Here is a 24,773-nt window from a genome sequence, read left to right as displayed (position 1 = left end):
GAGAGCGAGGGAGACGCCTCGAGTTCTCAGCGCCGTTAGCACCGCGCGCCGCCTGCCCACGAGCCCGCTCAGAGTCACGTGTCCCCGCGCCCTGCTGTATAGTTCCGGGGAGGGGGAGTGGCTGAGGCTCCCTGAGGCCGGCAGGGGGCGCTGTAGTAGTCGACACGGCGGCTGCGCCGGGCTCCGGGAAGCGGGTGGCTGGTGCTGATCGCGGGCGGAGGGAGGCGGTAGCAGCGCTGAGCGATGGCCGGGGAGGACGGAGCCGCCGCCCCCGAGGCTGCGCAGCCCCCCGCGGACCCGAGCCCTGGCAGTGGCGGCGGCTACGACGGCAAGTGCGTCTTCTGCAGGATCGGCCGCCGGGAGGAGCCGGGCACCGCGCTGCTGCCCTGCGAGGTGAGGGGAGCCGGGCACCGCCGAGCACCAGCCCTCCCCTGCCGGCCCCTCTGAGCCCTGCCCCCGCGCGCCTCGCCCTGCGGCCCCGGAAGCGCTGTGAGGAGCCGGGGACCCCACAGTGAAGCGTGTCTAAGCCGGGGTGTCCGGGCATCGCCCTGCGGAGCCGCCAGTGACAGCGCGGGGCTGGCGAGCCGGCTGAGAGCCCGGGGCGGGTGGGAGAGACCTGGCCAGTGCAGTGTAGCAGACCCTGGTGTTTGTCTCCTCTTTCGCTAACCCGTGGGAAGAGCAGCCGAAGTTGCTGATCCTGCAGTTGAGAGAAGGAGAATTTTCTCATAGGTCTGGGAAACCGAGCCCAGGGGCTCCCAAGGGAAGTGCAGGGGTCCCCCAGACTCGACTGAGCAAAAACACTGCGAAAGATGCGGCGATTCATGACTTTATAGATTATTTTCCATTCTCCTTATTATTGAACAGTAGCAAGCAAATAAAGACTTGCAGTCTGTGCTGCAGAGCCAGTGTTGGGATTGTCCAAATCTCAGTATTTCTAGCTGAATGATCTGTAACTCACCGAATCTACTGTTTTTTTTCTAGATAACTAGTCAGTTCTGGGGCTATTTTCATCTGCTGCTTGTTAATGTCTTGCTGCTTGGAACAAGATTTAAACTGCCTTAACTTAAATCATTCTTCCCTGCCTTGCCCAGAAAGTGGGATGGGTGGGGTCCAACAGTAGAGTATGAGGGTAGAACTAAACTTTTTTCAATCTTAACTCTGAGGTTTGGGGGCTTGTAGCAGTAGATGTAGCTAAAAATGTGTATTTGAGTTAAAATATGTCTGATTTATTCTTTATCATTTCACTTAATCTGTAGGGAAAATGTAATTTCCAAATGTCAGTAAATGACAGGTTCTTAGTTTTATCCATAATCATTCTGTAGATTAAATGTGGTGGTATTGGACCAATACAATAATTCACAAGTTTAAGCCCTGAACGTGCATGGGGCTCTAAATAAACACAGGGGTCTGCCTGTACAGAGTTCTTTGTGGGTTTGGGGCTTGCATAGCTAAAAAGCTGGAAGACCTCCTCCACTAATATGATGGAGATATTAGTGAAATGTTCATCAGAAAGGCAGTCACTCGAAATTTCTCACTGTTCTGAGCAGTATCCTTACAGTAGGCGAGCATCAGAACTGGGGAGGCCTGGATGGGGAGTGGCTGATGATGTAACTATTTACAAGCATTATTGCTTTTTGTGGACTAATTCCAATATACATCTCATACATCACTGAGATAAATACTTGTGAAGCTAATGCTACAATTTATAGAACTATAATGTGTTTTGAATAACCATAGAATGCTCCACTGTGTGAATGCCACTTCAGCTCCAGTAAAAGTGATTTTATGTTATCTGCTGTTTTCTAATGTGTTAATTTTAATAACAGATTAATATCTTGTTGTTGTTCCATTAGTCTGAAGGCCTAGTCTGTTTTAGAGATATCAGACCTGGGGCCCCACACCATTATCTAATAGTGCCAATAGAGCATATGGGAAACTGCAAGACTCTAAAGAAAGAGCACATACCACTAGGTAAGACTGTAACTACGGCTATTGCATGAATCAAAAGAAAACAGTTGTGGATCGTTGTTTATTCCTGTAGAGATGCATGCCACAGTATATTGTCAATTGCATTGTAGTTTTGAGCATTGCTTATTTTGTGGATAAAGATCTATTATGGGAATGGGTAACAGTGTCAGGGTAGATTGATTTAAATAAGATTTTAATCATGACTTAAATCAGCAAACAGAAAGCATTGATTTTAAGTGATTGATTTAAATCTAGTTTTGCAGGTGTACTTTTGGGAATTCTTTTCCTAAAGAAAGGTTGGTGTGATTTGGTACTTCATGCTAACCAGAAGGATACACTAGATCTATACATTTATTCAATATATGACATCACACATTTATTCAGATTCTTAATTATTATATTTTTTTATGTTAGAAATTAGTGAATGATTCACTTCTTGTTTACTAGATGATACATTTTACTTCTGATTTGTCAAACTGTATTTGGAAGGAAAATGAAATTCAATAAAAATGCACAAACAATATTTTAAAATAGTTTTATTTAACTAAAACAACCTTAACTGTGCTGCATTTAAAAAAAAAAAGCCCATTACAACAAATTTTGCATTTAAAATGGATTTCTTAAACAAAAGGCAGAGTATCTGTAGTTAGTGCATTGAACTGATTGGCACTGGTCACCATGTCCTTCAGGATTTTAGAACTAGTAAGTATCATCCTTTCACACCTAGTTTTATTCATAGATTGGAAGAAGAAAACATGCTTTCCTGCTTTTTTCAACTTCTGATTGGTTTCTCAACTTTGAATGAACTAGTCCTTGAATTGAACAAATTGAAAAAAATGAAATGTAGAAAATATTGTCTCTGCACCTGCAGAAGAGGCAAATGCTGTCAAAAGCTGGTTTAGAACATCTTCAAACCCTGCTTCTAGCAATTAGCGAGTGTATTCCACCAGTTCAGTGGTTTGATTTTTCTTTAAAACTTTGGCAGCAAATATGTACTGCTTGAATATTTATTTAAATTATTTTAATAGATTATATTAAGTTTAGGTCAAGGCCTTGACATATGTTGTCAAAGTGTATTTATTTTAATAAACCTTTAAAAATTAAATTTGAAAAGGCTGATTTTAAATTTAAAAAGTCAATTTTTTTGGTTTTGTTTTATTAAGAGGTCACTGGTTTTCCTCCATCTCAGTATCGGAGGATTACTGGTTAGTAGTATATTAGGGTTTGTTTACACAGGGAATTTGACTGGCATAGCTATAGCAGAATAGTTATAATTATTCTGCTGTGGCTATGGTGGTATAAGTCCTCTGTGTGGATACTCTGTTTTGGGTTAATAATTCTACTTTAGCTATGTCAAACAATTTGCCAGTGTATACAAGCCCTAAGATCCAAGAATATAGCTATTTCTTCTTGTTTGAAGTTGCAGATGTAGTTTAAATTGGTTGAGAATCTTTGTTAGTGCTTTTCAGAAAACCTTTTTTTCCATTCGGAGAATGGAGAGAAGAAATAAGTATGTGGAAGGTATTTTATTACTAGCTTTACTACCCGGGCTAAATTGGGATATTGCTTATTAATGATGTTGGAAAGATAGTGCAGTTTCTAAAGCTAGGTGCAGTTTCAGCGAGAACAGATTAGAGTTTGTTTTTTGTTTTTTTTTTGGTTTGTTTGTTTTTAATCAGTTTGTAGCATTCATAAAATGTCAAAGCTTTTGTGGTTTAAAAAATCCTGGCCACGCTCCATGATTGCCTTAGTCTGCAAGAAAGGTTCTGATTAACTGTGTGTTAAGAATCAGTAAGAGCGACTATGAAATGTTTATTCTTGTTAACATGAACATTATTTTTTGTCTGAGTTTCTCATTGAACCTAGTTAAACTTCAAAAAAGTTAAAAAAAAAAAAAACAAAAACAACAAAAAACAACCAAGAATTTTAAAAATGAATCTGAAAGATTCTGGATTAACAGTCCTAGTCCTTGTCTATTCTGGCATTTTTTCTTAACATCTCTTACTGTTTCACTAACACCAGTGCATCTTGGAGTACTAGTGTAGGTTGGCCTTTGTCCTATTTGCTGCTGTCAGACTTTAAGAAAAATGCTAGGCCCTAGAGATTGAAGTCCTGCAGCTGTCTATAAAGCAGATACATCACTGGGGGCAACAGAGCAAACTTCACCATTCTGACCCACTAATATGCATCAGCATTGGCCTGGAGGTTTTAGGCATGAGAAGATAAATCTTTGGCCTTGCTGAAGCTGCCAAAAATGGTGCCAAAATATGGGTGGAAGTTTTTTTATGTGGAAGTTTGACCACTAAAGTGGATGAACACCACCTCTGCATTTCACTTTCATTATCAGACAGCCACATCTAACAATCTGCGCTAGATACAAATCAGTGACTTAGAAAGGAAAAGGGTTTGTATTTAATTATCAATCCCATGAGTTTTCCAATTTATCCCTGCTACTAAATTGTTACAAATTTTAAAATAGTATTTTACAAAACAATTCTTATGGACTGGAAGAGTTTGGGGCTGTTACAGAGAAGTACCCATTTTTTTTAGATTCCTCATAATTTAGAGGCATTTAGTGCATTACATTTAGAGTTTACATTCACTTTACATTCTTTTCTACTTAGTGGAGAAAATGATGGAAGCTGGAAAGAACATCCTTCAGCAAAATAATTTTACTGACTTGAACGATATAAGGTATATAACTTGCTTTCTGGATATATCTAGTACACTATTGACTTTTTTTACAACAGTACTTGTCTGATAGTGGTAGCAAGGGCAGCATGGTTAATTGTCGAAGAGAAATGGACTTAGGAGTTGATTAGGATTTGAAATACAGCATGAGCTCTCTGATAGAGTGCACAAACATGGGACCATAAACTATTCTTCCACTGATACATTTCTAGTGCAGAGTTAATTTGATCTGACTATTTGGTAAAATGTAGCATGATTTTATATGAAATTAGTTTCCTGTTTGTTTTCTAGAAAATGTTGAATGGAACAAAATAGTGTTGCAGTTTGAAGTTTGTCTGTGGCCAGGCCTTGGGGAAAATTTTAAACAAACTTCAAAAGGCTGCCCTGACCAGGTGCCAGTAGCATGCTTTGGAGTCCAAAGTAGAGATGAACTTCCTGGCCCTATCCGTATGGAACCCTGGGTCTCTGTTTGAGATGAGTTTGAATGTGGTTGAGCTTATGCTAGTCTCAAATGCTGTTTTAAAGAATTTGTTTGAAAAGAGTTGGGCCCCTGCCGTGCTAGCAAGCAAAACCGTGTTTCAAATCATCTTATCCTTAAATGCTTTAAAACCATATTTAAATACTTTGGGCTTGAACCATGTTTCCCAGAATGGATAGGGACATATTTTTGTGGCTGAAGAAGTTGGAAGGTACCTTTCATTGAGGAGACAGCTTATTGCTGATTTCACTGCTAGATGTGATGCATTTTTGGTAGTATGTTAAAATCTTTTTTTTCTTAATAGGAAAATATATTTAACTGCCAACATTAAGTGAGAAATAATCCCCTAAATTGAGATGCTGTCTTGACAGCCTGTGTGAAGGAAAGGGTATTCATGTTGTTGTATCAACGCTTGACTTAAACAAAGAAAAATACCCCTTAACACATATTGTAGCTTCTGTCATTTCAAGTTTATGACTTTGGGGCGGGGGGGGGAAGCAGTGAAAATAAAAAAAAAAAAATTGTTTGGTCACATAAATATTTGTGTTTGCTGCTAGATCTGTGAAGTAATTCTGGTACTCCAGACAAAAATCTACAGTTCAACACAATCATCCCATGACATAGTTTTAAGATGTTCTAGCCTCTGTCTGAATTAATGCAGCTGATGTTTTTTTCCCTCCCCCACTCTTCTCAAGGATGGGATTCCACTGGCCTCCATTCTGCTCAATATCCCACTTACATCTTCATGTCCTGGCCCCAGCCAGTCAGCTGGGATTCTTGTCCAGGATGATATACAGAATCAATTCCTATTGGTTTATCACGGTAAGTGCGGCACAGTTGGTTTGGTAGGTTTCCAGTTGCAAGCATAAATTGTGAAAGCTTTCAAATGATTTGAAATAGTGATCTGCTCTGGCCTAATTTTAAAGCCTGATCCAAATCCAGTGGGCCCCATAGGCAACCTAAACCCTACCCAAGCCTCAGAGGGTCGAGTTGTTTTCAGACCCAGCCCAACTTGAATCCAACACTTCCCTCTGAACCTGAATTATTGTCACCCCCATGTCCTCAATATGGTGAGCGCTGCTTTTCTCCCCATGCCTGCAATTCATCTCTGGTGAAGTTGGGACAGTTGCTGTGCTGTGGAGTGAGTGTGCCAATGAATTGTAGAACTTCCCATTCCTCCTCATACACAGCACAGCAAGGTGTCAGTGGGCAGCAAGAACAGAGTATGCAGCTGTTGGTGCACCGACCCCACGGGTAGGAGGAGGAGATTAGAGCCTACTCAACCCAAGCCTGAGATGTTTCGACTGTTTTCAGATCTAACCTAACACTTGTAGTCGGGTCCCACTGGGTTCGGGTTGGATTAGACTCATAGAGTTTAAGGCCATAAGGGACCATTGTGATAATCTAATCTGACCTACACGTTGTAGGCCACAGAACTGCACCCACTCACTCCTGTAATAGACCCGTAGCCTCTGGGTGAGTTACTGAAGTCCTCAAATCATGATTAAAAGACTTAAAGTTACAGAGAATCCATGATTTACTCTAGTTAACCTGCAAGTGCCCTGTGCTGCAGAGGAAGGGTGCAAGGTTCTAGTTTGAAATGTATAATACAATGCAAAAATCTTTAGTTATCTATGTTAAAACTACTGTTTGAACAGTTATTTTGAGAAAGACATTTGTATAATTTTTAATTCAGGATTACTTATACCTTCCTTGAGCAAATGTCAAGGTAAAACTCAGTGTGCCTTACTTTGACCTTTTACAGCCTTTTCCTTTTTAAGGAAAATGTGTGTTAAAATATGAGTAGTACAAACTATTGTGTAGTTTTAGATCTAATATATGGCCTATATTGAAAATGCAAATACATTAAAACTTGGAAACAAGAAAAAATACTTGTGAGCAGAAGATAGCCTAAGAGATTGTTCATAAAATATCAGAGTTGGAAGGGACCTCAGGAGGTCATCTAGTCCAACTCCCTTCTCAAAGCAGGACCAATCCCCAGACAGATTTTTGCCCCAGATCCCTAAATGGCCCCCTCAAGGATTGCACTCACAACCCTGGGTTTAGCAGGCCAATGCTCAAATGACTGAGCTATCCCTCCCTCAATTGTTAATGGGATACATAGCATTTCACCAGTTCAATCCTGCTTGAGTGAAAAGTTACTGCCATCTGATGGCTGCTGTTCAATAGCTTATGTGCTGTTTTGCTGATCTCAGTCCAGTCCACAAATGTCCACTTCACAAAAAACATTTTCTGTTGCAGCAAAAGTACCAAATAGTGCCAGATCTCCACTGAGAGGGGCTAAGAGCAGAATTGGCATGGAGACTGAATAATTCACTAATCTTGAGAAGTTATCTTTTAAGGCTTGAGGCATGCTGGCAGGGCAGGGAAGGCTTCTGGGCTACAGCTGTGCTGAACAAACAGAAAAACCTACACTTTTAGTACAGCAGCATTATCCTGTTAAATGAGACAGACCCTCCATATAAGTGCTAGAAAAATCCCTGCCTTGCATTTGGGCTAAGGGAGTGTTGCTGGGACATAGGATCTGTAAAGGGGAATAAAAAGCCAAGAGAGGGCCCCTTTAATTTTCTGAGATGACATTATAAAGATAAATACAAATAACATAAAATAGAAAACATACTTGAATTTTTATATGACACTTGATTTTGAAAGAATGGAAATCAAGATTCAGAATTATATTAAATTGTAGAACTCAAAATTAAATTACCTAACTTTAATAGCAAATGAACTGTAAGGCTATTTAACCTTGTTTAATTGTCCTCACCAGGTGAGCTTGGTAACATGCTAGAGGTCTGGTGTCCCATAACAGTTAGCAAGTATATTAATGACTTGAAGGCAAGTATTGAGGCACTTAAGCTGCTTGCGTTTTTAGGTTCCAGTACCTAGTGGGTCCCAGTAAGACTTCAGACACATGTTCAAATGGAAAGGATAACTTAATAGTACTGGCAGAAAAGGTCAGAAATACCCTAGACTCCCAGTTACAATTGTCAACCGAGTTGCTCCTAGCTTGGCTCTTAGGGGCCATCTAAGAGAGGTTTAGGGCTCCTCATGCCTAATACCTAGTGTGCCCCAGTTTAGTCTGCTAAAGGAATTTAGGTATCCCTACAAATCCTTTAGTAAGTTCCACATTATGTCTCACTTGGGGGCCCCTTCACATTGTCCTTCCATGTTGATGAGTCACCCGTAGGCTGCCCTACCTTTGCTTAGCTAGGTGTCTGAATATGAAGTCAACAGCAGTACCAGCTCCTTGTGCCCCAGCTTTCATAACTCAGGTGTTTCCAAGCATACGTCTCCTCTTAGGTTTCCAAAACACCCTGCCTGGGTGACCCACGCTTGACCAGTCGTCATACCAATTGTCTCAAAACTTTCTCCTTTTTCTGCTGACCTACTAACCCTCCAGTGGTGGAGGGAGAAAACTAGTGAATCTGTTGCTCTAGCAGATGTAACTTCTGGTATACATCCTGGCTATGTGAAGCAAGAAACACTCACTGTTCTGCTTAATGTATCTGGTACATATCCACCTTTAAACTAAATGTGTTGCTTTCAGTGGGATATTCGGGATTTGTGGAAGACCAGTTATTAAACTGGAGGTCCATCGGTCATAGGGTTAATATATTGCTTCTTTTTTCCTGCAGGCTGAACAGCTGATTGAACGACTGCAGACTGAAAATGCTGCCAGTTGAAAGCACCTTGCCTAGTTCTGGATCACAAATCAATTTAGATTTTGTTCTTTGAATTCTGATTAAGATTATACAGTTTGGTGCAACTATTTGTGAAGTTTTTTTTAAAAAAGGAAAAGCTTGAGTTGATTGCCTATTCCTTCAGGGCAAGCAACTTTTGATTGTCTACCTAATTCTTAATGTATGTGTACTCAAGTTTTCTGATAATAGATGCAAAATATTTGAATGGAAAATAGAGTAATATATAAAACACTAGTTCTAGTAAAACAGTATAAACAGTAATGGTTTGAATGTATTAAAACTGGGAAAATTTTCAACAGTAACTGTTAATAGCATGTACACTGTACCAAGTTGAATGCTTAAAAGTGGAATCTAGGTTTTTTATTTAAAAAAAAAAATTGGGGGAATGCAATAGTGTTTAAACGTACAGGTTTCCTTTAGTACTTGCATGAGTCATGCTGGTGATGTCTAGTTCTTAGTAGGTACAGTGCTAAAGATAGACACTACTGTTTTTTGGTGCTAAACCATCACGTATCTTGCATGGTAATGGTCTGTAGCAAGTGCTAAACATAACATATTGAGCCCAGAATATGATGATGCTTTAGAACATAGAATTTAGTTTAAATGTCTGTAGGAATGTTTATACGATGGACTTGGATTAAGATTGTTACTCGTCTTGAATATTAATTCCCTAAATAATTTAATTGTACATTTAAAAATCTTGTAAAGAGTTTGGATGGATTGAATTAACACACTTGCCTCTGGGCATCAAATTTAAGCTGGAACCTAGATTAAGGACTTGTCTACACAGTGCGTTAGTCAGCACTAGAAGAGCAGGGTGTAAATTCTAGTGTGCATTACTCTGTTGCATACGAACTAGCCTGTATGGATCCTGCTGGCACGCACTAAAAGATCCCTAGTGTGTGTGAATGTAGTCCTGTTTCAAACAGGACTACATTCACACACACTAGGGAATTTTTAGTGCATGCCAGTGAGGTTCACATGGGCCAGTTAGTATGCAATATGGTAGTGTGCTCTAGAATTTTACATCCTTCTCGTGCAGGTGAACACACTGGGTAGACAAGCCCTAACATATGGTTCTACTGAATGTCACTTGGATTTACTTATGCCATGGCTAAATTTGACTCCTAAATATTATAGGTCACAAGATAAATTGTTCACTGATGGTGGGTTTTGTTGTTTTTGAGCTCACCACACAAAACGACCATCTAATCTGATAGATTTTGGCATATCTGGGACTCAGGCAAAGCCCAAAACTGAAATACTCATGTGATGTGGTATCAAGAGTTGCATGAGGTGGTGTTCACAGCGCCTGTCTGCACTGTCTGGCTCTAGCCAGTGCTGTCGGTCCCTCATTTTTATGAGCACCAAATTAATTCAGATCATTTGAAAAGAAGATAAAATTTCAGGACAATAATTTTATCCCTTATTTGTTTTTATTTTTTTGTTTTGTTTGTTTGTTTCTACCAAACCATTTTGCATTTACCTAATTGAAACCAGTGCCCTTAGCATCTACGTGTTAACAGCCAAGGTTGTGGTTATCCATTGCACCTGCAGGTTTCTCTGAGAAGTCTTGAAGTCCTTTCCACAGATCCTGTTGCCTTAGTGATGCAATGTTTTGTAATGTTTATTTATGTAACACCTTATTTGTATATAGTACTTGAAGTATTAAGAATATGCTGACCAAAGAACAAAATTCCCTGCCATAAAGAGCTTACTTCTGTCTATCTTTTCTCTGAGACATTGCACTTAGGCTATGTCTGTAGTTGGAGCTGAGGGTGTGGTTCCCGGGCATACCTGTGCTAGCTTTCCTTAAGCTAGCATGCTAAAAATAGCGGGGCAGGCGTGAGCTGTCGCATGGGCTAGCTGCCCTGATTGTATCCCACCCGGACCCAGTGGGTACCTACTCAAGGCAGCTAACCCATGCTGCCACTTGCTGCTGCCTGTGCGACTCTGGCAACACTGCTATTTTTAGCATGCTAGATTGATCAAAGCTAGCACCGGTACATCTACATGAGCTGGGAAACACATCTTCAGCTCCAAATATAGATGTAGTGTTAGTGTCTTGATCCTCTTGTTACAGGGGATTGGCATGTAACTTACAGTACTTTGGAGTCTGGTTTATTTCAGATTGGTGCTAGGAAGACTTTGACTCATTCCTTGCAATAATTAGGGAATCAACTCACACATCCTAACTTGATTAAAATATTAGGATGCCAATATATTAATATCTTTTTTAAAACAGTGTTAAAAATACTGCTCATGAATATTGGGGTAGTGAGTTAATTTATATAACTATACTTAACTGATATGCATCATTACAAGCTACTTTTATGAGCCAGTTTTAAAATATTGTGGAAAAGCTTAATAAAAACCAGAAATAGTAAATGTTAACCTAGGCTTCTTGGAATATTTTATAATTCTGTCAGAGGTGGATGGTTGAATTTAACTGTTTTATTCTTAGGTGTCATACCTTTGCAGAGCTGCTAAAATGTGAAAATGAAAAGTATCTTAATTCTGGTATAGAAAATGTAGATAGGGTCACATTCAGTGCTTAGAATGAAACTCCAGTGGGACAGATGGTGATGGAAACTGTTAATCGGAAACAGAAACTTTCACTTCTGGGTTGCTAGTTCCAATTCAGTCTAGGCTGGTAATGGCAAAACAACAAAACCACATTGCCATTTAATGGCTGTTCAGTGTCTTATATAAACAAAATTTAGTTTTAATCAAGTTCATAAGGGGATGGGTATTTACATCACAAAACACCATAATTGGCAATTACTCCGTTTTTGGTAGGTAATAAGGTCAAAGACTGAATGACCTTTTCACCAACTAAAGACTAATCCTTTATAGCTGAGTCATAGTCAGGTTTGCATGTGGCAGTAGACCCTACTGTTGCCCTGTTAGACATGCACTTGCCCATACTGTCATTCTTCCCAGAGTAAAATTAAATTGGGAATTTAGTGTACAGTGTATGCCCAACTGTACTTTTAAAATGAGACTCTACTCTGGAAAGAGACAATGTATAAACAGGACAGCCTTACTCAGCTGCTGTGTATATTTAGAATTGCCTATTCAATTTTAGTTAATAAATTTTTACCTCATGAAAGATCAACACCTCATATCAAGTTAGATTTTATTACATCTTGAGCATCAATGGAATTTTGTAAATTCCAGCCAGTTATGTGTGTGCAAACCTCACTGGACACAATAGGGTTGTAAAGGTGTAATGAGGGCATAATTTTGCCTGCAAAAACCTTTGTGATGATGTGCAAGATTGAAAGAAGCCAACTTGATTCTGAGATTAGATTGTGTACAGGGCTGGCTGATAACATTTAATTGTAAATGGAGCTACAGAAATTGAGACAAACAGAACCTCACACTGCTTTTCTTAGGCAATGTCTACACTAGCACTTACGTCGGCAAAATTTTTATCACTCGGGGGGGGAGGAACACACCCTGAGCAACATGAGTTTTGCCGGCGTAAGCACTTGTGTGCACAACTCTATGTTGGTGGGACAGCATCTCCCGCCAACATAGCTACCGCCAATCGTTGAGCTGGTTTTATGTCGACAGGAGAGCTCTCTCCTGTTGGCATAATGTGGTTACACGAGCGATCTTAGTGGCACAGCTGTATCGGTACAGCTCTGCTGCTGTAAGCTTGCCATTGTAGACCTGGAGAAGTACTTCTCAGTGTAGATTTTCACTTTGTTTCCTTTGGGGGCTGACGAAGTTCTTGGTGGACCTGTTGGGAGTAGTAAATTTGCTTCTTGAAAGGGGCACTGTCAGTGTTAATAACTTAAATAAAAAAAGTAAGATAAAAAAACTTTGATAGAATCTTTTAGTTTCCTGATTTCTTAAAGCTTCCTGCTCCTCATGGATATTTATAAGGGTTTTATTTTTAGTAAGACAGGGGACAGGCTTGTTCCTTTTCTTCTCCCCCACTTGTTTCTCCCACCCTCTTTAATAGCACTGAAATAAAGGCTCCCCCCATCCCCTAAGAAACGAACACCACTCTACCTACCTCTGCTCATGGGGATGCTCCAAGGAAGCCTGGGAAGTGGTCTCAGCTGCCTCAGCCACTGTTCCTTTGTGGACCCATGTGGGAGCCTGGAGACTGAAGCAGCTTTTCTCACGTTTATTGTTCCACTAATGCCTGCAGGGGCCTAGGGTTTGAAGGGGTTTCCTAGCCCTGGCTCCTAAGAGGAATAAAACCACCCTTTTGGCCACTAACTCAGGAACATCAAAAGCTCTGCTAGCAATTCAGCAACACCACCTTCTTGCAGGGCCTGTGACTGAGCATATTTTACACTAGAGCTGGAAGGTGTAAATTCCAGCTTGAGGTGACATACCAATGCTAGCTCTGACTGATCTAGTGTGCTAAAAAGGGTGGAGGTGTAATGGGAGGGGGGTGGGATAGCTGCCTGAGTACCCATTTAAGGTCTCTTGGGATCATAGTTTGGGGAGTAGCCCCTCATCCCACTGTGGCTATATGCTTTAGCCTGTTAACTTGATCATAGCTAGAATGGCTGTGTTCTCAAGCTTAAATTTACAGATTCCAGTTCCAGTCTAGGCATACCCTTAAGCTGCAATGTAAATTTTCCTTTTCCCGCACTGAGAACAGAGCTTGAGATTAATGCTAAAGTAAGTACCAGCAACTAAACAGTAATATGGTTAAAACACTGCATTTGATAGCGCCAAGTAAAAAGGAAATATTTTCTTACACATCTTTAGTGACAGGGCTGTTTAGCATCATAAATACAAAAAGTTCCACTAATGTAATTTAAGTTGACAATGATCCTTCAAGTTATTTTGGGGTGTATTCCTAGCATGCTAATTATAGATCAACACTTTTAGTTTGCCCACCTTATTTTAAACTGGTGTTAACAAAAGGTGCTGCATAAGAAAAACATCTCACATGTTCAACTGTTGCATGATGAAATTTATTAAACTGCTGGCCCTGTGCTCAATGCTTCACAAGATAAAGCCTGTCCCACAGAACGTACACTCTCAGCTGAATAGACACAGAGTGGACAGGTCACAACTGGAAGATGAAGAAGTTTTTTTTTCTTTTGGTAGCTTATGTTAAGTTATTCATTACTTGTGGGGAAACCAGAAAAAGTTAATCTTTTAGGAAGGATTTGAAGGAAGAAAAGAAAGTGACTTGGCAGAGCAAAAGTAGGAATTTTAATATTATCAAAAACATTTGCTACTGAATGTGTGGCAATTTAAAATATCAAAAAACAGAACCCAACCCAATAAAAATAAATGGTAAAAATTTTCCTGGTAAACTAATATATTCTACATGCTCTCTTATGAGTGGCAGTGGTGGTTGTAATCAATTTAGCTGATCGTAATGAATTATGTGCAGTTATGTAGTGCTTTTTCAGCTGTAGATCTCAAAGTGCTTTTCAAAGGTGAGTTACCCCATGCTACACTGTGGTACCTAAGGCAAGAAAGATTAAGTATTTGATCTGCATCATACATACAGCTAGTGAATATCAGAGCTGGGATTAGAAGCCAGGTCTGCATCCCAGTCTCATGCTCTACCCCCTATACTTAATGGTTTCCTGACAACCTAGACAAGCTCAGGATTTTATTTTTCACCCCCTGTATATTAGAGAACAAATTGGACAGCCCCATTCTTTCAAGCTTCTTTTAAGGTATTAGCCGTTGCTGAAAGCAAGCTAGCAGGGGCATGTATGGGAATAAAAATTTGTCCACTTCTGGCAGGGCACTTTCTGTGCCCCCACGGCCAGAGGAGCTGGCACTCTTCCACCCTCCAGGCTGGAGGAGCTGCCTTTCCTGCTGTGGCTCCAGGGCCGGAAGAGTTGTTATCTCCGGCCCAGGAGCTCACTCTCCCTGCCCTGGCCTCTGAATTCTGTGCCCTAGTTGATTGGGGGGGAGGGGCTTGCCCCCCCCCCATTGCACACACCCCTGCAGGCTAGTGAACTCAGAGCTATGATCTGATCCAGTATGGTGATTCTTACATGCTTAACTATCCCCTGCTATCACTCAGAAGGATTTACCAGTCTTTAGGGGACTTGTGTGCATAACTTGTGAACAGGAAACATCTTGTTGCAGTTAGAATCCCCAGTGACCTTCTCACTAAATTGTCTAGTAACCTATGTATGTATGATAGAGCGCAATTGGCAGGTCCCATCTCCACAAGACTAGCCTTTCCTCACTCATTTCATTGGGGCTTAACTGGCCTCTCTCTATGCCATCCCAATGGGGCTGGAGCACTGGGGTACCACTTCTAAGAGAGGCAGGCTGTTGCTTGCTTTTCCCCAACAATGCTGATCTGTACCACTGGTCACCCATCAAGGCTTGTCCTACCTAAAAAACACTTCCTAGGAGGAATGATCCACTACTGTAATGAGAAATCAATGGGGTTACAGCATTTAAAACTTAAGCATACTAGCTATAAATGTATTTTAAAAAACTTGATTCTACTATATGTCCATCTTCATACAATACACATGCACTATTACAGCTAATGAGAAGCACAAGTTTTGACCAATGGCTGTCTGAATATGAAAATTTTCAAGCTTTCTGTATTGTTTGAAGTTTGATTTTCATCAAAACAAGCAATTGTTTCAACTAAAACTGAAAAGTTTTCAATTTTCTTTTTGTCTCTCCTGTTCCAGTGGTAAAAGGAGAGAAGAGGTTAGGGGGAATGAAAATTGAAAACCAAACTTTGCATCAACTCAAACTGAAATGAAGCTTTGTTTCAAAACTTCCATTTTGAAAGTTTTCTGACAAATTTTCATTTCCTTTAAAAATTTTCACAGGCTAATTGACATTTTTTGACTATCTCTAGTAGCTTGATAATAGTTTGAACTTATCAAGCTCCTTCTGAGTCTATCAGAGCACTCAATTAACCCTCTACATCCCTCTGAAGCAGGGGAATAGTCTTCATTTAACAGATGAGGAAGCTGAGACACCAGACCCGTTAAGACACTTGGTCAGTATCACACAAGGAGTTGAATCTACAGTGTCAAAAATGGAATATGTTATTCCCACTGGATGCAAATGCATTGAGGGAAACTGTAGTGTAAACAGGGCTCCTGAGTATATTACAGGTTCCAGTGGTATTGATGCATCAATTTGAATTACAGATTCTAATTTTTCTAGTGTAGAAAAGTCCAGGAACTCCATAGCAGAACCAGAAGTAGAATCCATATCTATTAGTTCCCATTTTTCAACCATAAGACCATTCTTTCTCCTCTTTTTGAAGAATTCTGAAAATGCATAGAATTTAAACCACTCTGTCTTTCTGCATCTGCCAAATGAGGTATATGATTATGTGTTGCATGATTAAATGTCTATTTGGCACTCTACTGTCTGTCATCTCCTCTCCCCCAGGGCTCTTACTTCTAAAAGTTGCACATTGCTGTATTTTGTTTCAAGGGAATCATCCTCTTTATTCAGTGCCATGAGCATTAGCCTAGTTTACATTTTCTGCCCTCAAAGGCCCTGTGTTATGTGGCAGCCTTCCTTCTGAGGTGGCCTAGATAAAATCCCTTTACAAGGGCACTTCCAGGTTTCCTGGAAAGGGCATAGCAGAGACTACCATGTAAACTTCTTGGGAGAGAAGTAAGCATGAAGAGAACAGGACCAAAAAAAAAAAAAAAGCATAGAGACACTTAAAAAGGTAGTGGGAAAGAAAGCAAAGAGATATTTTTCTACCACATCAAAAAAAATTGGCTTCCAAAAAATACATAAAGTGGAACACATAACTTATGAAATCACCAAATGCTCTTGCTGGAACTGCAGAATATTTAAGTAAGGAGCATTTCATTAAGTTGGGAGGTTTTGAATTTTTCAAGTACCTTGTGAAGTTATGGCTAGTTTGCATGTATTTTATTACAATTTCAATATGTGAAAATAATTAAAGTTGTACCATAGGTACAGCTTTTTTTTTTTTTTTTTTAATGAAACTGAAGTTTATTAATTCATCTCCAAGCATTCAACTGTGGTTCATTAGCAAGGCACCACATTCAGTGATGGATTTTACTCTGTGCTTATTTCTAAACTCACTGCTACAAGACCCAGTGCAGACTGGTAGTAAGTTAGTAAAGAATTTTAACTTCAATTATGCAGAGCCGTAAGAGAAGCCCTATCACTTGAGACATTTAGAAGTAGACAAGACAAAGCTGTGAAGGAAAAGGGCACAGAGATGGATTAATTGACCCATTACATCATTTCTATCTCCAACTTCTAGGATTCTATGAAAATATTTTTCATCCTCTTCATTGGTTTTCCATACCACCCCTGTGCTGTATAAACCTTTATCAAGCTGACATTTACATGGTTTATTTTCCTAAATGGAAACATTCATCAGTATTATTCAAGTAAGGTGATGATGACATTGTCATCTTTTCCTTGCCAAAGCATTTCACCTTCAAACTGAACCAGCCCATATTTTCTTGCTCTCAGCAGGATTCCCACTACTTTATTGGAAATAGTCACATATGTTTCAAACAGCTGTCGGAATGTCACTCTTACATTTCCATCTTCTCCTTTCTCCCCAATATTTCTCATGATCAAGCATAGCTCTTCCACTTCCTTTCCCACATGTGTGTGGGCATCTTTCCCTCTTTGCTCTGTTTTAGACCCTTCAGGTGGTCTTCCATAGATGGGATCTCCTCTCTGGGGATGCACAGACTTAATCACGGGCTTGCTATCATTGCTGAATGGATTCTGTCTCTGATAATCAATGTGATCTTCTGCCCAGCTCTGCCAGCTTCTCCTCAGGTCACCTACAGCAGTGAGTTGGGTTCTGGTGGCTCCAGCACTCTGCCCTTTGTTTTCCTCCATCTCTCAAGAATGTTTTGTGGCATCCAAGCAGGAGTCAAAGCAATGCACTGCTAGAACAGCAACTTCCTGTATGCACTCACAGCTGTGGAGGAAAACACCACTTTACATTCATATCGCTCTTATCTAAAGATCCTTAAGTGCTTATATAAAATATTGTAATAAAAAATGAAATAGTTTCTGGGTCTTTTCATCTTCTTACAAACCCATTCACATCTTGTAGCAGATGTAGCACCCAAAGCCCCTCTACCTCCACTTCTTTCAATTGTACAACTGCATGAACTGAAAATAACGGTCCTTACTCGGGCAAAAGTCCTGGTGATTTCTATTGGAGTTTTGCCTGACTTAGGGCTGGAGGCTTAGGCCAAAGAATACAGTAAAAATCTGAACATGTCATTATGTCTGCTCCTAACTCAACAACAATCAAGAACATAAAAGAACCCTAATTAAATAATTGAAGTCACTGAAAGAATGTAGGTCCATAAATTAAACAAATTAAACTTTGAGTCTGTTACAGGACACACATTTCCTTCAGTTTCCAGACAGATATACCATATAGCCCAGCAGGCTTGGGATCAATACAGTATAGCCTTTGTGAAATAAAAATGCATTATAATATTTACTTACTTTTTCATGCACTTGCATCTTTTATAAAGCTTTCACCCTCTGTAGCACAGACCATACCCAAATAATCTGTTCTGCTACTGTATTTGTTGACCTGTTCAATGCAGCTGCCTGCTGACAGACAACAAAACAAACCAGTCATCAAGCAACAGCCCACCAATAAGTGCTAAGGGGTGGGGATTTTCTCTCTTCTACTTATACACTTAAGGTGGACACACGAACCATGCTTTGAAGATTCCCAAAGTTGATGTTAGTTACTCTTTACAGAAAACATTATCCCCTCATTTGTGACATGCCATACACTGTTGCACAGTGTATTAAGAAGGATTTCAGTGGTCACACAGGCTGAAAAGGAAATGGAATCCCAACAAATGTTGATATCTACAAGTATGCACTTCAAATAACACTGAAGCGTGTAAGACTAGAGTAGATGGCACTCCCTTAATATGCTTGTGCTGTACAGCAAAGTCACGGATGCCTGCTAAGGAAAATGTGCACTGCAGCACTGCAGTCAAAAGAAGTTTTGCATGTGGGAAATGATATACATGGGCTGTCCTAGATTTCATTTAAAAGAAAAGAAAAGGATAAGATACATGGAACCAGCTCATGTGCAGCTATAATTATTTGATATACAGAAAGATCATGTGTAGTTGTCCCACTTATAGAGATGGATCCGTTTGTATTAGTCTTTTCTTTATACCAGCCTTATACTTTGGCTGTTAAAATTAACATACTAGGTCCATCCTATACAAGAGAAAAGCTGTAGGTGTTTTCCCCCCAGTTGGGGGTGGGGTGGATGGGTTAATTACTGTTTTAATTTACAGTAACACAAACCTGATCAGTTTGATAACAATGCATGGGAAGATATTTTGTATGTTCTCCTATAACTTAAAAGTTAAAATTTCATGGCAATTTGTCTATGAGCAGACTGCAGTGCTGCTTCTAGTGAACTCCGATATAGAAATACTCCATTAATAATAAATAAGAATGGCATTCCCAAACTGTTCCAGTGCATTGTAATGTGTAAACTTCAATGCCAATTATAATGAATTTATGCTCACAATGAAGTATTTCTGGGTGGAAAAAGAATGACTTCCCTAAAACATTTTTACTATAAATGGTTTTGGAATTATGCATGGGGGATTTTTTTTTTAAATAACACAACGGTTGTGAAATATAATTTAGAAAAACAACAGCATGAGTTAAATCATTGTTCATCAGAAGTGTTTTGAGGATTTCTCCTACTCCCATTCAAACTCGTGATCATTATAAGATCCCATGATACTTGCTACAGGAGAAGGGGGTGTTAACTCCAGTGTACTGGTCAAATTCCAATTTGGATAATTACATACTGCTTACCTAAAATTCGCCCCGTAGGCTGAAAAGAGGGATTGTTCTTCATTTCCCCTCCTAAAATCAATTATGCAATGTTGTTGGTTTAATATGGCTGTCATATTCCATCCTCAAAACAGCTACTTTTCAATAGTACTGTAATGGTTTATATATAAAATATAATATAGAATCTGTAAAATTGTTTGGATTCTTTCAGGATCAAACATTCTGTATAAATCATAGCTATTAGATGTGCAGTCACAAGCAGAATTGAGCAGCACATTCATTACAAAGACTCAGCTTGTGCTTTTGTTTAGCATCTACAGTGAAAATGTGAAAACAAAATTTTATGAGATAATACTAACATGATGTGTATCTGTGTTCACATGTGCATGCAGTTGGTTCATATTTAAAATACAATAGAAATATAAAAGCTTATCTGGTGCTATTTGCATGAGGTGTTTAAAATTTTAAATCTCCCCCCGAAACAAGATTATTTGTTTACTCTCTTAACCCGTTTAGAAAACAGTATAATTGGAATACAGTGACGTATTCAGAGTTCCTGACAACAGAAAGCAACACACTCCATAGATGAGACGCATGTGAAGAGAAAATCATCTCTTCAAAGAGCTTAATTTTAAACAATGGAACAGATAACTCCTACTTACAAGATGCCAAGACAGAGACTAAATGGCTAAAAAAGCTCAAATGGGTCAGATTGGAAAAATAAAAGTGGTGACCTTCTGCTAATCTCTTCCTGCAATCCCAAACTTTTGTCAACAATCCCAGACTAGCTGGATGTTTCTGCTGAAATCATTAGCAGTGAAACTGTTAACAATGTTGATAAAAAATCTGTCAAAATTAGGTTTCAGCATTAAGATATTGAGACAAAGGGGGCTAGCTGACATCTCTCAAAGCTGTTCTGTCTGTAGACTCAGACAGACAGTACTGCCTCAGTTCAAATTTGGAATATTTTCTTTGAGATTATAAGGGCTAGACATTTTTAAAGTGAAAGTTTAAATTCTGCAGAAACCAACAAGGTAACCACAGAAGTTCTAGTGTAATGCATCAGCCAACAGCAGCTCTTTCCAACCTCTGAACACAAATATATAAAGAATGCAGTCCATGGAGCACTTATAAGTCATGAGCAAGATCTTAAAATCTACAAGGAAAGCTATCATATGACAACAACAACAACAAAAAGCTGGAAAACACAAGTTAAGTGTTGAGTTGGTCTGGTGCTAATAAAAGGCTTAGTGAAATCTGGATAAGCTAAACCTTTCAGTCAGCAAAATAGAGACACCAGCCAGTAGGGAATTACAGTAATCACACCTAGATGTTGGAGGGGGGAACCCAAAACAAAGGAGAACAAATCTTCAAGAAAAATACAGAAAGAAAGTTTGCCTTTTTTGTCCACTGGGTCCTCATGTCTGTCACAATCCTGAGTATCTCTCCATTTTTTCCATCTACATTTACTTCCCATCCTCACAACTCTATGCAATGGCTACTGTCCCCTTTGGTGTGAAAAAATGGATGCAATTCCCTTCAGAAACTGTTGATGCTTTCTAGTCCATCTTTTATATAAAGCCACTCCTTAATCAGCTGGAGGGGTCAATGGTGAGCAACATGAGTACTCCTGCCCTCCAGAGGGGAAAGCCTCTTGCCCTCAAGACCATTTCCAAACTCTAAGGTAGTATTATTTTGTAACATTTGTATGTCACACCATTAAAGTTGGTAGTGCTGCCCAAAGCATTTAAAGACAGTCCCTTCCACCTAGTGCTGAAAACAGCTGCCAGAATCAGAAAGCTAGGTAAATGGGTGGGAAGTTTTTGAAACAATTCCCTAGAGTACATAGGGCTTAAGAGAGATAGGATGTGAAATTGGGACCAGAAATGGAAGTCGGGTCTCCTGCACTGCCAGAGTACTACCTATAGACCACGGATGCTGCCAAAACCATCTTGCTTCTAATTGATTCCCAGGTTTTTTTTTTTGTTCTTTGTTTTTCTTGGTAGGTCAGTACTGGAATGGAGAACAATGTATATGTATAAAGCATCTTCTATATTCAATATATTACAGAGTATTTTACAAAACAATATATAGTGGTAGTGAAACATAGGCGAGCTTAACAGCAGAGGCTCAAACATAATTTTGGACATTATGACCTGCTTCCCTGAGATGGGGAGAGAAGGCTGTTGGCCACGGCACTAGGCATAACCCATATCTTTTTGAAAATTGCAATTGGATCTTTAGGGTCTACTTGGGCATCCAACCAGGAATAAAATGAGGCATCTTAGCTACATAATTTGTCTTATACTTAGATTGTAGGCTCCCTAGGACATGGCCCATCTTTTTGTTCTGTTTGTCCAGTGCCTAGCACACTGGGGTCCTGGTCTATGACTAGGGCTCCTAGACCCTACCACAATACAATAACAATCTCTTTTCTGAAGCTCCCTTTCCCAATGCTGCCCTGCAGCACCAGTGTGGCAGGGTCCCATCCCAGGGCATGGCACAGCGTGGCCCCACACGCACCCTACCCGCAGTGACATACTTGCAGGCAAGAGTACTTAAAGTGACACTCCTCTTCCTGGGGTTCAATTGAGTCCTTATGAAATACCACCTCCTTTGGCCTTTCAGGCCTAAACCTTTCCTTCCGAGGTTCCCAATTTCACCCGAGCCAGCCAGCGAGCTCTGTCAGACCCCACATCAGCCCCTGGCCTCTCTGGAGAGTCTTTTCCACAGGCCTCCTGCTGCCCTGGGCACTGGACTCACACAACCCCACCCCTCGGAGCTCCCCGTCCCCCGGGCTCTGCTCCTTCCCCTCCCCAGATAAGGGATCCCCCAATCCCTTCAAACAGCCCCCGCCCCCGTTACAGACCCGCTGCACGGCGCCTCCCCTCTCCCCCGCAGCCTCAGCTGGGGGTGGCTTTAGCCTCGCAGGGGGCCGTTCCGGTTAACCCCTGCCCCCGCCCCCGCGGCTCCCTGAGCACCCTGTTGGGTCAAAGGAGTCGCGTCACGTCCGGGGGGGGGGGGTGGCCCCTTGCAATGGGGGCGGGCTCGGGCTCCCCCAGAGCCCGTCAGATTGCCGTGGTGGCGCGGCCGGCTCTTCCCCGCAGACGTGAGCCCGTAACGGGCCAAAGCGAGGGGCCACAGTCGCCCCAAGGCCCCGCCCCGCCGCGCTTCAGCCTGCACGAGCCCCCGCCCACCCCAGCCCCCTGGCTCCGCCCCCCCCGGCGGCGCATGCGGGGTTGGGCGGAGCACTCCATGGGTTCTGGCGGGGCTATGGCGCGCGGGCCTCCGCCGTATTACCTGCTGCTGCTGGCGCAGGAGAACCTGGAGTTCCGGCTGCCGGTGAGAGCCGGGGCGCAGGGGGCGGGGCAGCCCCTGCTGGGTACGTGCCTCCTGCGGGGCAGGAGCCGGGGGGTACCTCGTCACTGCAGCACCATCGGTGTGTGCGAGCGGAGGGGGGGGGGCGTGCAAACCTCAGCCCCCCCGGCCCGCTCCCTCCCTTGCCAGCGGCCCCTGCCCGCTCGTGGGGCAGGCTCCTCTCTCGCTTTCCCCCCTATCGCGGGAGGGAGGGTTGCTGTGACTCTCTTTGGGGACTGTGCCGTCCCTCCCAGCCTGGCATCGAGCTGGCTTGTGTGTGCCCCATTGGCTGAGATGGCCCCACAAGCTTGCTTGTCTTTTCTGTATGTGGGTTAGCGGAGGGAATCGTCCCAGCTCTGCCCTGCAGTCATTAAACGTGAACCCAGCAACAGGGAGAGGATAGGTCCAGCAATGGCTATTAGTCAAGATGATTGGAACACAACAACCCCATGCTCTAAGTGTCCTAAGTCTCTGACTGCCAGATGCTGGGACAGGCCGACAGGGGATGGATACTGGGCTAGATGGACCATTGGTCTGATCCAGTATGACCATTCTTATGTTCTAACAAACATGGAGTCTTTACAGAATTACATATGTACCATTTCTGTTGGTGTCTTGTCCCCAGAGGCATAACTGGTTGCAAAAGCTGAATAAATCTAGTAAATTGGATTGAATTATCCTGCTGAATAGTTTTAGCAGGTGTTTGATTGGTGGGTTTTAGTTATCTAGTGGCTTCTTTCAGGCATAGAAGGCCTGCAGAGTTTCTTGTGAAATTGCTACGTGTAGAAATGTGCTATTTGTAGCAGTTAGTGATATTTATAGATCGTAAGAAACAGCTTCTGTAAAAAGATGCTACTTTATTTGTACATTGGTGTTGTTGGTGATGGTGTTATTGACAGGGAAAGGGATGAGGTTTATATAGTCAAATTTTAGGCACACTAAGTAAGCAAAGCAACAAAAACAAAGCAAACCCAACTGTCTCATAGGGTGTATCTACACAGGAATAAAAAATCTGTTGCTGGCCTGGGTCAGATGACTCAGGCTTGTGGGGCTCAGATTCCGGGGCTGAAAAAGCATTGTGTAGAAATTCGGGCTTGGGCTGGAGGGTCCCAGAGCTTGGGCTCCAGCCCGAGTGTGGACATCAACAGAGTGATTTCTAGTCCCACGAGCCCAAGTTAGCTGACCCAGGCCAGTTGTGGCCATGCCACAGGTCTTTTATCCATAGATACACACCCATAGATACATATAAAAAGAGCGAGGAGCAAAAAACATACATGAGTGTATTTTTTAGCTCTACTGAATATATCTTCATTGGCTGTTTCAGGGCACAGAGTGTCTTGTCTTCTCTTCAAACTTCTGTACCAGGTAGGATTTTCAGAGATGATTAAGGCCACTTTGAAGTTTGGAATTATGTTTGGAAAGCACCTAGCACACTGTGGGCGCTATTGGAAACAAATACAGTAAAAGCTGTGTTATCTGGCACTTTACCAGCTGGAAAGCTCTAGAAACTGGCATTTTGGGAGGGGTTGCGGGGTGTGGTCTCTGGGAGGGAGTTTGGGTGTAGGAGGGGGCTCGGGGCAGGGGTTTGGGGCATGGGAGGGGTTTTGGGGTGCCAGATCTGGGCAGTGCTCACCTCGGGCAGCTCACTGCAAGTGGCGACATGTCCCTGCTGCTCCTAGGTGGATGAACGGCCACAGAGATTCCGTGCGCTGCCCCCGCCCCACCCCGATCACTGGCTCCGCCTGTGGGCAGAGACAGCGCACAGAGCTGCT

The 24,773-nt window shown here is 41.6% G+C and overlaps 2 protein-coding genes across 2 annotated transcripts in view; both read left to right on the top strand.

Moving 5' to 3' along the window:
* Nucleotides 1-204: 204 nt before the first annotated feature.
* On the top strand, nucleotides 205-9,730 carry HINT3 (histidine triad nucleotide binding protein 3). Its single transcript, XM_024197345.2, has 5 exons — nucleotides 205-393; nucleotides 1,854-1,971; nucleotides 4,593-4,662; nucleotides 5,833-5,959; nucleotides 8,794-9,730. The coding sequence occupies exons 1-5, from the start codon at nucleotides 244-246 to the stop codon at nucleotides 8,839-8,841; spliced, it is 513 nt and encodes a 170-aa protein (XP_024053113.1). The 5' UTR covers nucleotides 205-243; the 3' UTR covers nucleotides 8,842-9,730.
* A 13,158-nt stretch (nucleotides 9,731-22,888) lies between these two features.
* The window catches only part of TRMT11 (tRNA methyltransferase 11 homolog), a 48,006-nt gene continuing 46,121 nt past the window's right edge, over nucleotides 22,889-24,773 (top strand). The window contains exon 1 of the mRNA XM_026649830.2: nucleotides 22,889-22,986. Within this exon, the coding sequence (XP_026505615.2) occupies nucleotides 22,900-22,986 (87 nt within the window). The 5' untranslated portion in view covers nucleotides 22,889-22,899. The remainder of the gene's footprint in view (nucleotides 22,987-24,773) is intronic.

The sequence above is a fragment of the Terrapene carolina genome, unplaced genomic scaffold (genome assembly GCF_002925995.2).
Source record: "Terrapene carolina triunguis isolate 2854851 unplaced genomic scaffold, T_m_triunguis-2.0 Scaffold85, whole genome shotgun sequence".
NCBI classification, from domain to species: domain Eukaryota; kingdom Metazoa; phylum Chordata; order Testudines; family Emydidae; genus Terrapene; species Terrapene triunguis.
The sequence above is the reverse complement of the archived record's forward strand: the minus strand, read 5'-3'. Positions and strand labels throughout refer to the sequence as shown.

Bases quoted from the DNA above. Each gene is read 5' to 3' on its own strand.
- HINT3 (XM_024197345.2), top strand. From the start codon at position 244: ATGGCCGGGGAGGACGGAGCCGCCGCCCCCGAGGCTGCGCAGCCCCCC. The intron at 394-1,853 runs GTGAGGGGAGCC...TTGTTCCATTAG, and splicing joins CCGCGCTGCTGCCCTGCGAG to TCTGAAGGCCTAGTCTGTTT. The intron at 4,663-5,832 runs GTATATAACTTG...ACTCTTCTCAAG, and splicing joins ACTGACTTGAACGATATAAG to GATGGGATTCCACTGGCCTC.